Source organism: Capricornis sumatraensis, chromosome 6, assembly GCF_032405125.1.
Source record: "Capricornis sumatraensis isolate serow.1 chromosome 6, serow.2, whole genome shotgun sequence".
Classification (NCBI taxonomy): domain Eukaryota; kingdom Metazoa; phylum Chordata; class Mammalia; order Artiodactyla; family Bovidae; genus Capricornis; species Capricornis sumatraensis.
The window spans coordinates 83853020-83867603 of NC_091074.1; the positions used below are offsets into that span (position 1 = coordinate 83853020).

A 14584-nucleotide genomic window follows, 5' to 3' on the forward strand; every position below is an offset into this window, starting at 1 on the left:
AGTGGGGCTGCCCTGGTGGCTCAGACAGTTAAGAATCTGCCTGCAATGCAGGAGACCCAAATTTGATCCCTGGATTGGGAAGATCCACTGGAGAAGGGAATGGCAACCCACTCCAGTATTCTTGCCTGGGGAACTCCACAGACAGAGGAGCCTGGCGGGCTACAGTCCATGGGGTTGCAAAGAGTTGGACCCAACTACGTGATTAGCACTTGCAGTGGGGCTTGAAACCTTGTTTGTTGGATTCCAAAGTTCATCCTTTAATTCTTCTGATCAGGAGCACAGAGGGAGGAGCCCCATCCAGTGAACTAACAGAAGGCTTGTCATTGGTCTGTGGGACTTAAAAATAGAATAACGCCATTTATAAATTACAGAGAGCCCGAGAATATCAACAGGGCACACCACCAGAGTGCAAACGCTCTTATCTCCCCCTCTGGCCCTCACCTTTGTCCTCATCACCTCTGTTGATCTGATATGCTTTCACGTGGGTGGACAGACTTATTTACCTTTGTGTTCTCTTTGATTTTCTGGTTGACCTTTTTGATATTCATTTGCTCTTTTATGGACTGTTTGCACTCTGCAGCCTATCCAGACCTCTGACCCTGTGGAGATTCCTCCACATGCTGAGACATATCCCAAGCTCAGGAACACCAAGCTGTTTCCCAGATGGGGGCTGCTCACAATAAATAAGAATGATGGGGCTTCCCTGGTGGCTCAGTGGTAAAGAATCCACTTGCCAATGCAGGAGACACAGGTTCGATCCCTGATCCAGGAAGATCCCACATGCTGCAGAGCAGCTAAGCGCACCACTACTGACCCAGCGCTTTAGAGCCTGGGAGCCGCAAGTGCTGAACCCACACGCTGCAGGCATGGAAGCTTGGGCGCCCTAGAGCCTGTGCTCCACAATGAAGCCACCACGATGAGAAGCCCATACACTGCCACAGGAGGGTAGCCTCTGGGGGCTTGTCGCAGCTAGAGAAAAGCCTGAGCAGCAGTGAAGACCCAGCACAGTCAAAATTAAATAAATAAGAAAGCAAAGAAACCAATAAAAAGAAGAAGAAGGATGACCTGTGGTAACATGCGGGGCCTTTATTGAGCACATAAAATGCACTGCCTTCCATGGCTATTTCTGTCCTCGACATTCATCACGTCACTGATGGCCACGACTGATTCTCCATCCTGATGGAATCTTATGCTTGTCAAAGGATTATGATTAACATGCCAACATTGCTTTCATCAGAAAACCTCAAACCACCGATGCAGCGCTGCTTGGTGATAAATGTTTCCTTGCCTGTAGTGCCGCTGCCTTGTAAATCCAGAGCTCTCGTGATGTGCAACCTACACAATAAACAAGTGCAGGGTAGCAGGACCTCTTAAAGTGTGCAGGGTCTGAGGGCCACTAGCACACTTTGCCAGCCTGGCTTACAGGACCCTCCTTTTAAAACAGAGCAGGACCCTATCAGGGTCCTTGCCCCAACCCCACCCATATCATCTGCCAGCATTTTGTCTGTGGAAAACTGTAGTCAGAGAATAAGTTTAATCAGACAAGTGAGAAACAGTTAAAACAAAGGAAAAGAGTCAAAAGAAACCAAATAACAGTAATGTACTCATTAAGCATAGTTGAGGACCTTTAGTTCTTTCTCAAGGGCTATAGGTAATATTCTGAGTCATCTCCTGTTAAGTTGTCTTATAGATACTGAAATCCCAGGTTGAAGGTGTTAACTACATGATGACCAAACTATAGACATGACATGCTGCTGCAGCTGCTGCTGCTAAGTCGCTTCAGCCGTGTCCAACTCTGTGCAACCCCATAGATGGCAGCCCACCAGGCTCCCCCATCCCTGGGATTCTCCAGGCAAGAACACTAGAGTGGGTTGCCATTTCCTTCTCCAAAGCATGACAGTGAAAAGTGAAAGTGAAGTCGCTCAGTCGTGTCCGACTCTTCATGACCCCATGGACTGCAGCCCACTAGGCTCCTCCATCCGTGGAATTTTCCAGGCAAGAGTACTGGAGTGGGGTGCCATCGCCTTCTCCAACAGCCATGATGTAAGCTGCCACAATTCCAAGAACTGAGCTCAGAGAAATGGAAACAACTGGACCCTGGAACTGAAGACTGACTGTACCTAAAACAATCAAGATGATGCTGGTTGGACCACCAATGACCAATTTGAAAGATGACTGTCAGAGCTGACTGTGCTGTTTCTGCATGTAGTTCCCCCACCTTCTGTCTATAAAAGCTCTTGCCCACTGGTTGCCAGTCGGGGTTGGGAGTCAGCCTTTGGACAGACATCTGCCACCCTCCCCCCAGTTGTTGACATCTGAAATGAAGCTAACTTTCCTTTCCACCAACCTGGCCTGTTTATTGACCTTTGAGCAGCAAGCAGCCAGACCCCACACCCTGCTTTCGGTACACTCTCTGGGAATGTTACTAGCAGGAGACGAATAAACCTTTCACTACATCCAGCCTCTGGTCCATCCAAGACCAGTCACAGATGCCCCCCGGAGTGGATGTTTTCCTGCTTTCTCGGCGTGGACCACGGAGAGCACATGAAAGACCCAGTAGGATCCAGGAAGAGCAGAGCTGTTTTATTGTCATGAGGGAGGTGGGGCTTCAAAGAGAAGGCAGGGTTTGGTACAGGGTTTGATTAGGCGTGGAAATGACCAAAGAATCAGATATGGATGAAAGAGTCCAATGTACCAACTTGAGCTCTCATGTGGCGGGAAGAACTGGGAGCACAAATGATACGTGTCCCAGCTCCTTAGCCAAAGACACCTTACTGTCCTGTTCTTGGGGAGACAACCTGGGTCCAAATCAAAGGAGTTGGTTTTGACGTTACTATGGCAATTCGAGACCCATGGTTGGAACCGCCTTTGGCTTCTAGGCCTCCTCCGAACCCTCCTCTTCCCCTCACCACCCTTCTGCCCCCAACACTTCATTCCTGCCCCAGTCTATAATAATAAAGTGATTATTATAAGTATTACATTCTCACTGTAAAAATTTAGAAAAAGAGAAAAAAAAGTGATAGCCATAAACCTACCTCCCATGTTTAGGGTGGGGTAGAGGGGACCACTGGAGAAGGCAATGGCACCCCACTCCAGTACTCTTCCCTGGAAAATCCCATGGACGGAGGAGCCTGGTAGGTTGCAGTCCATGGGGTCGCTAAGAGTCGGACACGACTGAGCAACTTCACTTTGACTTTTCACTTTTATGCAATGGTGAAGGAAATGGCAACCCACTCCAGTATTCTTGCCTAGAGAATCCCAGGGACAAGCGAGCCTGGTGGGCTGCCGTCTCTGGGGTCGCACAGAGTCGGACACGACTGAAGCGACTTAGCAGCAGCAGTAGCAGTAGAGGGCACCACTGTCAGAATCCCATATTTTATTTGAAGCTTAAAAAAATGTTTTTCAATATGAAAATTCAAAATTATACACTTCTGGTAAATCTTGGGCTGGATGGGACAGAGGTCACGGGCTTCTTGCTTTGGGTCAGATAGGTTTCCGAAATCTCTGCCGCATCTTTCATTTTGCTTTCTTGATTGTTTTAGGGAGTGGCTGAGGCTGAACTGGAAAAGAACCTGAGTCGGACTTTCAAAAGCTTCTTCAGATCAAGCGATGAGGTGAGGAGTGCGGGGCATGGGGTGGGTTTTCAGCAGAAAGTGGGAGCTGCAGGGGTGCAGCTGCCTCCTGCAGGAGGACGCAGGGATGGAAGGATGGGGGTATCAGGGTCTGGCAGTTAGCAACTGGCCTGCTTTTCTTTGACTTCTGTGGTCAGGGTGATTGGGGTCCTCACTCCCACTGGTCCCTTCGTTATAATGGGGAAAGGTCTGGTCCTAAATGAAACACACCAGGAAGGCTTCGAAATATATATATATAGATGAGATGGTTGGATGGCATCACCGACTCGATGGGCATGAGTTTGAGCAAGCTCCAGGAGCTGGTCAAACACGGTTGGTCAGGCAGGGAAGCCTAGCGTGCTGCAGTCCACAGGGTCGCAAAGAGTCAGACACAACTGAGTAACTGAACTGAACTGGTCATAATGGTGACAGTTAAGAAGTTATTACCATTATCATTTGCATATGCATAATTGCTTATGAAGGTACAGAGTGAATTGATGCTTCTAACTCTTTTCTGGAGCAATGCCAAGAACCTAGACTGCTTTATCGTGGTAATCCCACTGTCCTGTCTTATGTGTTAGGAGTCACTGTTGCTTTGTCTGGTCAGTGCCTGCTCAGATGTCCCGATTTTTGCCAGTTTCTTTGCTGAGCACTTCTGGCACCTCACTCTTTGATACTCAGTTCAATTTCTTTCTTCCTGAAGTACCTTCTTTTGTAGTTTTTTCAATAAGTGTTTGTTAGGAATAAACTCATCATCTTTTGGTCTCGAAAATATCTTTTTTTTTTAATTTTTTATTTTTACTATATTTTACTTTACAATACTGTATTGGTTTTGCCATTTGCTCTTAGGCCTGAGGAACAGTTTATCAGAGCATTCTAGGTTGACAATTATTTTCTTCTAGAAACTTCTATCACTGTTGGTAAGAAATCAGTCTCAAGTCTACCTTCTGTGTATTGTTTGTCTTTTAGTCATGTCTGATCCACAGTTTAACCCATCTTTGAGGTTTTAATTTCAATGAACAGTTTTTTGTTTTTTTTTTAATTTTTAAAAGTTGTATTTGATTATTTTTCAAAGCATTCAGATCTCTGTCCATAGAGTCTCGGTTCTAGTCTTGTTGTTCAGTTCCTTCTTCTATCTTAGTCTGACTCCATGTGACCCCATGGTCTGTCCATGGAATTCCCCAGGCAAGAATACTGGACAGGGTTGCCATTCCCTTCTCCAGGGGATCTTCCCCACCCAGGGATTGAACCTGGGTCTCCTGCACTACAGGCAAATTCTTTACTATCTGAGCCACCAGGGAAGCCACATTAATCATTTTAAGCATACTCATTTTTTATTCTCTCTCTGTTCAGGTTCTATTACTTAGTATTCTTGAAGAGTCTTGTTTACTGTTTGCTTTGCTTGCTGTGGGGCCTTTCTTGCAGTGGGGCCTTATTGTGTATGTGGGGGTAGGGGAAAGAGTTCTGTAATTTTGGTTTGCGAGCTCATCTTCAGTAGCACTTAATCTGCTCCAACCCACTTCAGATGAAATGGAGGAAATGCCCTTCCTGGGTGGTCCAGCATTTATTGCTCCTGCCAGGCCTCCTGGTGGAATTTACCAGCCCAAGCTCCCTTTCACTACTGTTGTGTTTTACTTCACTTACTGGGGCTTTCCAGATCTCACAGTGTGGATTCAAACTCAAATACATGCAAAGGCAGACTTATAGCTGTGATTTCCTAGGGAAGTGTTTTTAGCGTCTTCTTAGTATCAAACTGAATAGACAGCTCCCTTGATTTCTCTCTATCATGGTGGGTGGGTTTTTCCTGCTGATGCTGCTAAGTCGCTTCAGTTGTGTCTGACTCTGTGGGACCCCATAGACAGCAGCCCACCAGGCTCCTGTGACCATGGGATTCTCTAGGCAAGAATACTGGAGTGGGTTGCCATTTCCTTCTCCAGGGTTTTTCCTAGTCCACCCTTTAACTGATGACTCCAGATTGACTCTGTGGATAGCAGGGACAATCTGATTTTTAACTTCCCATCTGCCATAGACCTAAGGCCTAATCTCTTGTTGCTATTGGTTGGTACACCCAGGGTTTACATTGCCAAGACCTGCAAACACCCAGAAGCGGCTGTAACCTGGAGCTTGGTGGGAGCTATCCCTACTCTGAGCACTCAGGACCCAGCTAGCTCTCCTGGGCATTTAAAATATTTGTATGGTCTGCTGGCACACACAGGGCTTTTAGATGCCCTGTTCATATGTATTTCCTTTGCTTGACCCATGACATTGTTTCTAACTTTTCTCCCTCCAGACTTTCATCACCGTGAGCAGAGTCTGTGAAATGGGTAAGAGACATTCTCAGGAGGAAAGGGAGACAGGAGGGGCCATGGCAGGAACCAGCTGAACGTTAAATGATTGTTTCTCCATCTGCCGGCCGCGGGCAGAAGCAGTCACCTGCCAGCCTGAACTCTGACATGCTTAACATAGAGCCTCTGCTGGTGAATCACATTTACCCTAACCCAGGGTGACCATGAGGCCCCGGCTTCCCTTTACCCACAGAGTTTTAGAGCCAAGAGCTTGGAGAACTCTCAGAGCTTGTCAAAGCATCCTCTACTGATTAGGACAGAGACCCAAGATAGAACCTGACCTCTGCATGGTCACCTGCTGCAGGTAGGGAGGAAATCAGGCCAGACCCCAGCCAGGTCACTTCTGTCACAATTCCCTGGCCTCCCCTCCATCAAGCTCTGTTCCAACAGCCCCCGTTCTCCCTCTCAGTTTGGAAATAAGCAAGGAGCCAGAGCCAGGAGCAGACCAAGTGCTCATCCCCTCAGCTCCTGGATCCAGCACTGTTTCCAGAGAACCTTGCTTGGCACCAAGGCTTTAACTTTGCCATGATTCCCTAGTATTTTGTATTAATAACAATGATCACTACCACTTGTTTGAGCACCTACTCTGTGCATCAGACACTGGGCTAGCCCTTTTTAGTTATATTATTTATAATGCTCATGACATCCCTGAAAACTCTCACTATTATCTCTGTTCTACAGATGAGAAAAATGAGTCTTACAAGAGTGCCAGAGTTTGTCCAAAGTGTCCAGGCTGGGGTTAAACTTCTGTCACTAGTCAGGAACACCTCTCCCTTCCCTCCCTTCACCCCTTTACTCATTCACATGGTCACTGATTCATTCCTTCATTCCTCAAACACTTAAAGTGTACACTTGGTGTAAAAGCAGGAGCAGGTATCCAAACCTATGGGACAGCATCATTGCCCTTAGGGAGTCCCAGTCTGTTTTCTAAAATTTATTTATTTTTAATTGGAGGATGATTGCTTTACAATATTGTGTTGATTTCTGCCATATAGTCTCTTGAGGAGGCAAAAAGCACCGTAATAAGACAAGGAGAGGTGGTGGAGGGTCTCAAGAGACAGCAAGGTGTTATAACTCAGACATCTGACCCCGGGGAGGGGATGGTGGTGAAGAACAATGGGAAGGGGATGGTGGAGAAGAAACAAGTGGCTTTTTGCAGGAGGACTCCTTGTGAACACCCCAGAGGAGCCCACCCTCAGCAAGATGGTCACTGAGGAGGACATCCAGTTCTATGTGCAGGAGTTCAAGAAGTCTGGTTTCAGGTAAAGAGGACAGCGCCCTGAACGCAGGAGAGAGAAGGTGGGCAGACAGCTTCTTCTGCTCACACGTGCAGGGTGAAGCCCAGTGATCTTCCAGCTCAGCCCCCTTCAACATCTGGCTAGCCTCTGCTTGAATGTTTCCAGTGTCAGGAGGCTCTTTACTGATGATGCTCAGCCTGCTCTAGTTTGGAGAGTTCAGTTTGTTCTCCCTTATGCTTAGGAGTCCCTTCAGAGCACATATTTTTAGCTTTTTTTCAGTCGTGATCTCAGTGAGGATCAGAAGACAGTTCTGAGTTCTTACTTCAAAAGAACATAAAAACCCACATAAACTCAAAACTGCATATGTATTTCTGAAGTGGGTAGCAATTTAGGAGCCTCAGACTGGGGCACAGATGTGCTATAGAAAGGAGCGTAGAAGGCAATCTGCTCCAGCCCCTCCTCTCATAGGAAGGTAACTTAGAAGCCCGCTCCAGTACTCTTGCCCAGAAAATCCTCTGGACAGAGGAGCCTGGCAGACTATGGTCCGTGGGGTCTCAGAGCCGGACACAATTGAGCACACCACTCACACACACTTGGGGCTTCCCTGCTGGCTCAGTAGTAAGGAATCTGCCTGCAGTGCAGGAGACTTGGGAGACATGGGTTTGATCCCTGGGTCCGGAAAATACCCTGGAGGAGGGCCTGGCAACCGACTCCAGTCTTCTTGCTGGGAGAATCCCATGAACAGAAGAGCCTGGCTACCGTCCATGGAGACAGCTGAAGGGTGCATGCTGAAAGGACACATGGCTCTTCTAGGGTCTTTCCAGGCCCTCGTTCACACTGGAGAAGTCTCAAGGGCCCAACAGCACCAACCCCTCCTGTGCTTGAGGACTGGGAGAATGTTCCAGGCACAGCCCTGGGGCCACCCTGCTAGTCTGGTGGAGACACCTCGGCATCACTCACTGGTGTCCCATTAGGATGAAGCATCTCCCCGTATCCCTTTTCTTGGGTTTCCTGGGGCAGGGAGAGTGGCTCTGGCTGGTGAGGGCACTAAGCCAAGTTCCCACCCTCTTCTGAGACAGCCCTGGGAGGAAGCAGAGAGTCCTGTGGGGCTGGCTTCTCTGTGTCCCCTCATGCTGGTTTCAGAGAGTGTCAGCTCTCAGTCTGGGGCCATGCCTGCACCAGGCTGTGCTCCATAAAGCCTGGCAGGCCTATAGGGCACCAGGGAGTGACTCCCGGGCTGTGTTCTCGACCCCCTGCCAGAATCTTGGCTCTTCCTGGGAAGACTGGCTCTACGCTGAGCTGGTTGCTGGTGGGGTCTGTAACACAAACATCTACTAAAAGCTTTCCTCTTTTTATTTCCCAATCTGCCCCTCCCAGGGGGCCTCTAAACTGGTACCGGAACATGGACACAAACTGGGAGTGGGGCTGCAAAGGCTCAGGGAGAAAGGTGAGTCCCATGCTGTTCTCTCCCAAGTCACCCTGTGGGCATCCATGGACCCAACTTAGCTGGTCAGAGTTGGGGGTGGACAGACTGCCAGCTGCTCTGGGAAGCACCTCCACTGCAGGGTTTCCTCTTAGGACCTCTGTGCAGCTGCTTCTCTTGGAATGGCAGAGGGTGGGGCGGAGGGGGACAGGGGTCTGCCAGGTGACTGCACCCAGGTGTCCCGGCGGTGTCCCAGCTCCAGGTGCAGGTGGTCCAGGGCAACCCCCAGAGATCACAAGGTTGAAGCCCCCAGCTCACAGAAGGAGCATCACGTGCTCTCAGAGAGACAGGAGAGATAGGGCTTTAACCCCTGGGTGTGTCACCTTGACCAAGTCAGTCTGAGTCTCAGTTTCCTCATTTGTCAAGCAGGAGACAGGTTTCCAGTCTCCAGGTCAGCAAATGGAGTAATGGAGTCCCAGGTTTACACTCAGAGCATTAAAAATCTAAGGGAAATTGCATTTTCACATTCCCCAGCTCATTCAGTAACCCCAGCCATCTCCTTGATTCAGTTGAAAATGAACATCCTCTATGTGCCACAAACTGTGCTAGACTTCGGGGCACCAGACAAATAAAACAAGGGAGGTCCTGACCTCTCGGGATCAGGTATTCAGGCAGGAGAACATGAAACATAGTAGTTAAGAGCAGGTGGGGCAGGGATTTTCCTGGTGTTCCGGTGGCTAAAACTCCATGCTCCCAGTGCAGGCAGGCACCCAGGTTTGATCCCTAGTCAGAGAACTAGATCCCACATGCCGCAGCTACAAGTTCGCATGTCACAACTAAATATCTGGGCTTCCCTGGTGGCTCAGATGGTAAAGAATCTGTCTGCAATGCAGGAGACCTGAGTTCGATCCCTGGGTCTGGAAGATCCCCTGGAGGAGCATGGCAACCCGCCATGCTTGCGTGGAGAATCCCATGAACAGAGGAGCTTACCAGCTTGCTGTTCATGGGGCTGCAGAAAGTCAGACTCAACTGAGCACACATAACTATGATCCCATGTACTGTGACTAAGACCTGACAGCCAAATAAATAAAATTTAAAAGAAGAAAAAAGAACAGGATGGGCACGATGGCCTTGTAATCCCTGTGTGACCTTGGGCAAGGCACTTACCCACTCTGTTCTCTGTGGCTGCTTAAGATGGAAATGACAAGAGTGGCGCCTTCCTCAGGATCTGTGTAAGGATACAGTGGGCTGATGCATATGGAATGCTGAGCTAGAACAATGCTTGATACATAATAGTGGCTTAATTAATGCTCTTGAGCCAATCATCACTCTGCTCTGTGATGGACAAAGCCCCAGTGTGATCGGTAGATTGTCTCATAGCGTGAGGGATGAAGATGAGGTCTTTAGGGAGGTGAAGCCCAGGGATCTAAGGTTGGGGACCCCTTCTTCTGAGGTTTCCTTCCAGCTCTTCTCTCCCACCTCCTTCTACACCTGTACTATGCCTTCACATTTTCCCTCGGAACACTGTGGAGGGCGTCCCTCCACACACCCCCACAGCAGCCTCAGGATTCATTTCAGCCACAAAGCCACCCCTGGGTCTTCACTCCTCAGAGGAGGGGGAGCAGTGGGAAGCACACAGCTCTGCATTGCAGGTAAAAAAAAAAAAAATAGTGCAAATTCCTTAACCAGAGACAATGAATGCCGTCTGGAAGTTGTAATGGTGACATGAGAACAAGAATAAAGAGGGGTTCTCTCAATCTGGCAGTGCCCCATTTATCAGTGGATAAAGGTGAAGTCATTTTGCTGCCTCGAATGTCACGCTGGTCACCATGTGGCTGGCCCAGTCACACTCTGGCTGCCCTTCTGAAGCATCCGTTCAATTCAAAGAAAAGGAATATCAATCTCCATCCATGCAAGGGCATCTTCCTCCTTCCTGGTGCCATTTGGTTGGTTTCAGAAATATCAGCCCCCGGAGCAGACCACATGCATGTACTTACACACACATACACGGAACCTGAGTGGTCACTACATGCCCGAATCCATCCATATTGAGAAAAACAGTCTTTTCCTTCTCTGTGTCTCTTTTACGTTCACACAAAACACTTTCTTCTTAAAAATATATATATTTATTTATTTATTTATTTATTTGACTGGACCAGGTCTTAGGTGCAACATGTGGGGTCTAGTTCCCCAACCAGGAATCAAACCCAAGCCCTATGTATTGGAAGGAGAGTCTTATCCACTGGACTGCCTGGGAAGACCCCAAAACACTTTCTTTCTGACACTTATTACCACCAAATGTGTGGAGGCTTTTCCCCACACCAAGCAGTTCTCTGCCACACAACCTGGGTAGCCTAAAGTTTAACTTAGTTCTGACAGCATCTACCTGGAGAGGGTATCAGAGCTCACAGGTTAAGGGCTCAGTCTGACAAGACTGACCCCTCGACTTCAGATGTCAACCCCACATTCAGGTTGTCACCTGTGCTTCCAATTGATTGGCTATAAATTGGAGGGTCTCAGAACCCCACCCCCTGAATCTATTAACTTGTCACAGTGGCTCACGGAACTCAGGGAAGCACTTTTGTTTACCAGTTATTCGGGCTTTCCGGGTGGCTCAGTCGGGAAAGAATCTGCCTGCAATGCAGGAGGCCCAGGTTCAATCCTTGGGTTGGGAAGATCCCCTGGAGAACCCTAACCCTAACCAGTTGATAAAAGAATTTAATAAAGGACAGAGATGAACAGCCAGATGAAGGGAGGCACAGGGCAAGATCTGGGAGGGTCCTGAGCACAGGAGCCTCTGTCTCCCTGGAGTTGTGGCATGTTACCCTTTCAGTGTGGATTTCACCAGCCTAGAAGGTCTCTCAACGCCATGCTCCTGGAGTTGGGTGGATGTTCATGGAGACTTTCTCATGTAGGTGCGGTCAATTATTAACTCCACTTCCAGCCCTTCCTCCCTCCCTCCCCTTCCAGACGTGGGGGAGAGGGAGGTAGCTGAAAATCCCAAGCTTCTAATCCTGGCTTTATCTTTCTGGTGACCAGCCCCCACCCAGGAACCCACCCAGAGTCACCTCATTAGAACAAAAGATGCTCTGAGAACTCTTACCACTTAGGAATTTATAAGGGCTTCAGGAGCTCTGTGTCAAGCACCAGGGGCAGAGACTGAGATATATTAATACATTTTCTAATCTCTTACACAGTCATTGTAGATCTTCAATAATAGTGGTGCCTCCTTCGCACAAAGCATGGTGAAAACAAAGCCAGACCACTGCGGTGCTGTGAGGGGTCTTTTGGGAGGAGTTAAGAGTGGCTCAGGAGTAAAGAACCCGCCTGCCAATGCAGGAGACTCAGGTTCCATCCCTGAGTCTGGAAGATCCCCTGGAGAAGGAAATAGCAACCCACTCCAGTTTTCTTGCCTGGAGAATCCCATGGACAGAGGATCCTAGCTGGCTACAGTCCATGGGGTCACAAAATAATCGGACATAACTTGGTGACTAACAAGTGGAGGAAGCTACAGGGCGTGAAAATAACATTTCCTTTCCCAGGTGATGGGGGAGCCCAAGCAGGGAGATTGCTTCTACTGCCTGTTAATCTCTCCCCAGATCCTGATTCCAGCCCTGATGGTCACCGCGGAGAAGGACTTTGTGCTCACTCCTGAGCTGTCCAAGCATATGGAGGACTGGGTAAGGGAAGTCAGGGTCATCGGGGCTTCCTGGCAGAGGGCTCAGGTGTCCCAGAGGATGCAGCGTGGGATGTTCAGGGAAACCGCTTGCTTGATAAGGCCTTCGTCCACAGTGTGATAGTCACCTTTTGGGAGTAGCGATGAAGACTTCCTTTCCACCACCCTTCAGCAGTCTCTCATCACTCACTCACTCTTTCATCTCATGGGCTTTTACAGTGCACTGAGACGCACTGGGATAGTGCTAGGTACCGGGGAGGTAAAGATGAAGAAGGTACAGAGCCTGCCATGCAGGAGCTCATGGCCAGCAGTTAATGTGGTACCTAAGAGGCTTGGGAGGATGGGGACACACCTGGGAGCAGGGGCTTCACAGAAATGCTGACCACCACTTCTGGGCTTGAGGAACTGTTAAGGCTTTCCTGGCAGAGAGAGAATGGGAGAGGAGATGGGGTGTTGAGAGGTGAGGGTAGCTGAAAGAGCTCAGAGGATGACAGGAACCCGATAGGCATCAGGGTTTCCCTGAGCCCGCTAGGAGCTGCTGAGCTGCATGGACCTAAGCGCATGGGGACCACTGAAGTGGAATTGATGTTGTCGTTCAGTCGCTAAGTGACGTCCGACTCTTTGTGACCTCATGGACTGCCACATGTCAGGATTCCCTATCACCAACTCCAGGAGTTTGTTCAGACTCATGTCCATTGAGTCCGTGATGCAATCCAACCATCTCATCCTCTGTTGTCCCCTTCTCCTGCCTTCAATCTTTCCCAGCATCAGGGTCTTTTCCAATCTTTCCCAGCATCTAGTTTTTCACATCAGGTGGCCAAGGTATTGGAGCTTCAGCTTAAGCACCAATCCTTTCAATGAATATTCAGGGTTGATTTCTGGGGATTGACTCGTTTGATCTCTTTGCTGTCCAAGAGACTCTCAAGAGTCAAACCTGTGATTTGGAAGTGTTCTCTGCCAAAAGCTTGGAGGTTGGTGGGAATTGGGAGGTCTTGAGTAGGGTCACCATGACTGCTCAAGTATCGCGGCTGGATACTGAGAGCATTCGCCTGCACTTGGCTGTGGCTTTGTTAGCATCATCTCGTGTGACAGAGAGACTGTGTCTCAAGGGCTGCTGCAAGGGACGCCCTTTGTGGACTGTGGAACCAGTCAAGAAAGGGCTGTGACCTACTTTGGGGGTTCAGGTGCCGAAGAAAAGTGGAACAGCCCTGCCTGCAGACCACCAGCGAGGAGGGAGGCAGCCTGGGGAGGGGACAAGATCATGGCTGCAGGGCAAGAGTCAACCAAGCTTGACTTGGCCTTTTCCAGGCAGCGAATGGACCAAGGCCTAATGGTTCTGAAGGGAGGCAATCTGTTGTGATGAGTATGGGTCAGCCTGAATTTGAGTCTTAGCTCAGCCACTTTCTGTGTGGCTTTGGGCCAGTCACCTAGCTTCTTTTCTGAGCCTTCAAGTTACCCAGAAGATCATGGTCAAGGTGAAATGATGCAGTGTGTTTAGAGCACCTATCACATAGTAGGAGCTTGAGCAGTGGTCATTCCTTTTGTAAATAATGTGGGATTTTCAGCAGGGTGGCCTGTGGGAAGCAGAAAACTTGCCTTCTGCCATTTACTTTTCTGGGTGGGATTTTCTTCCAGATTCCCCACCTGAAAAGGGGACACATTAAGGATTGTGGACACTGGACACAGATGGAGAAGTAAGGAGATGGGGGTCCCTGGGTGGGGGACATCAGGGCTCCTTGTTCACCTCCAATAAGCCGCTCGCTTTGTCACCCCTACCTGCCCGCGAGCCAGGTGAGTGGGTGGAGACAAATGGGAATCGCCTTCTGTTCCCTTTCCAGGCCCACCGAGTTGAATCAGATCCTCATTGAGTGGCTGGAGACTGACGCCCGGGACCTGCCGGTGGTCTCAAAGCTTTAGGGTGCGATGTCAGCTGCCAGCAGGCGTTCTGACCTCTTCACCTACTGGGGCACTGCTCTGGTACCCACATGAAGCTTTACATGTGTCTCTCACAGCCAGCAGCATCATTCAGAAGGGGTTCGCAGCCAAGGATTATTTTCTTTCAATGAAATGAGTCAAGTTTGACCTAATTTTAGATATGGAAAAAATCACATGTGATTAATTCTCTGGGTACAAAGGCATCAATTTGTCTCTAAGGATGGTTAGTGTTCTGTGGGGTTCAGAATGAGATGATCAGGGGGTGATTTCTCTTTAACGGATCGATTCACTGTTTTGATGATGCAGAATCAGCAATTGAGAAGCTTTTCAGCAGAGATGAGAGCTCCTTTATTCAA

The 14584-nt window shown here is 49.0% G+C and overlaps 1 protein-coding gene across 1 annotated transcript in view; it reads left to right on the forward strand.

The window, feature by feature from the left end:
* Positions 1-14584, forward strand: part of EPHX2 (epoxide hydrolase 2) — a 74857-nt gene extending 60273 nt beyond the window's left edge. The window contains exons 13-19 of the mRNA XM_068973820.1: positions 3543-3614; positions 5902-5935; positions 7116-7218; positions 8572-8641; positions 12217-12297; positions 13929-13987; positions 14132-14584. Of these exons, the coding sequence (XP_068829921.1) occupies positions 3543-3614; positions 5902-5935; positions 7116-7218; positions 8572-8641; positions 12217-12297; positions 13929-13987; positions 14132-14210 (498 nt within the window). The 3' untranslated portion in view covers positions 14211-14584. The remainder of the gene's footprint in view (positions 1-3542; positions 3615-5901; positions 5936-7115; positions 7219-8571; positions 8642-12216; positions 12298-13928; positions 13988-14131) is intronic.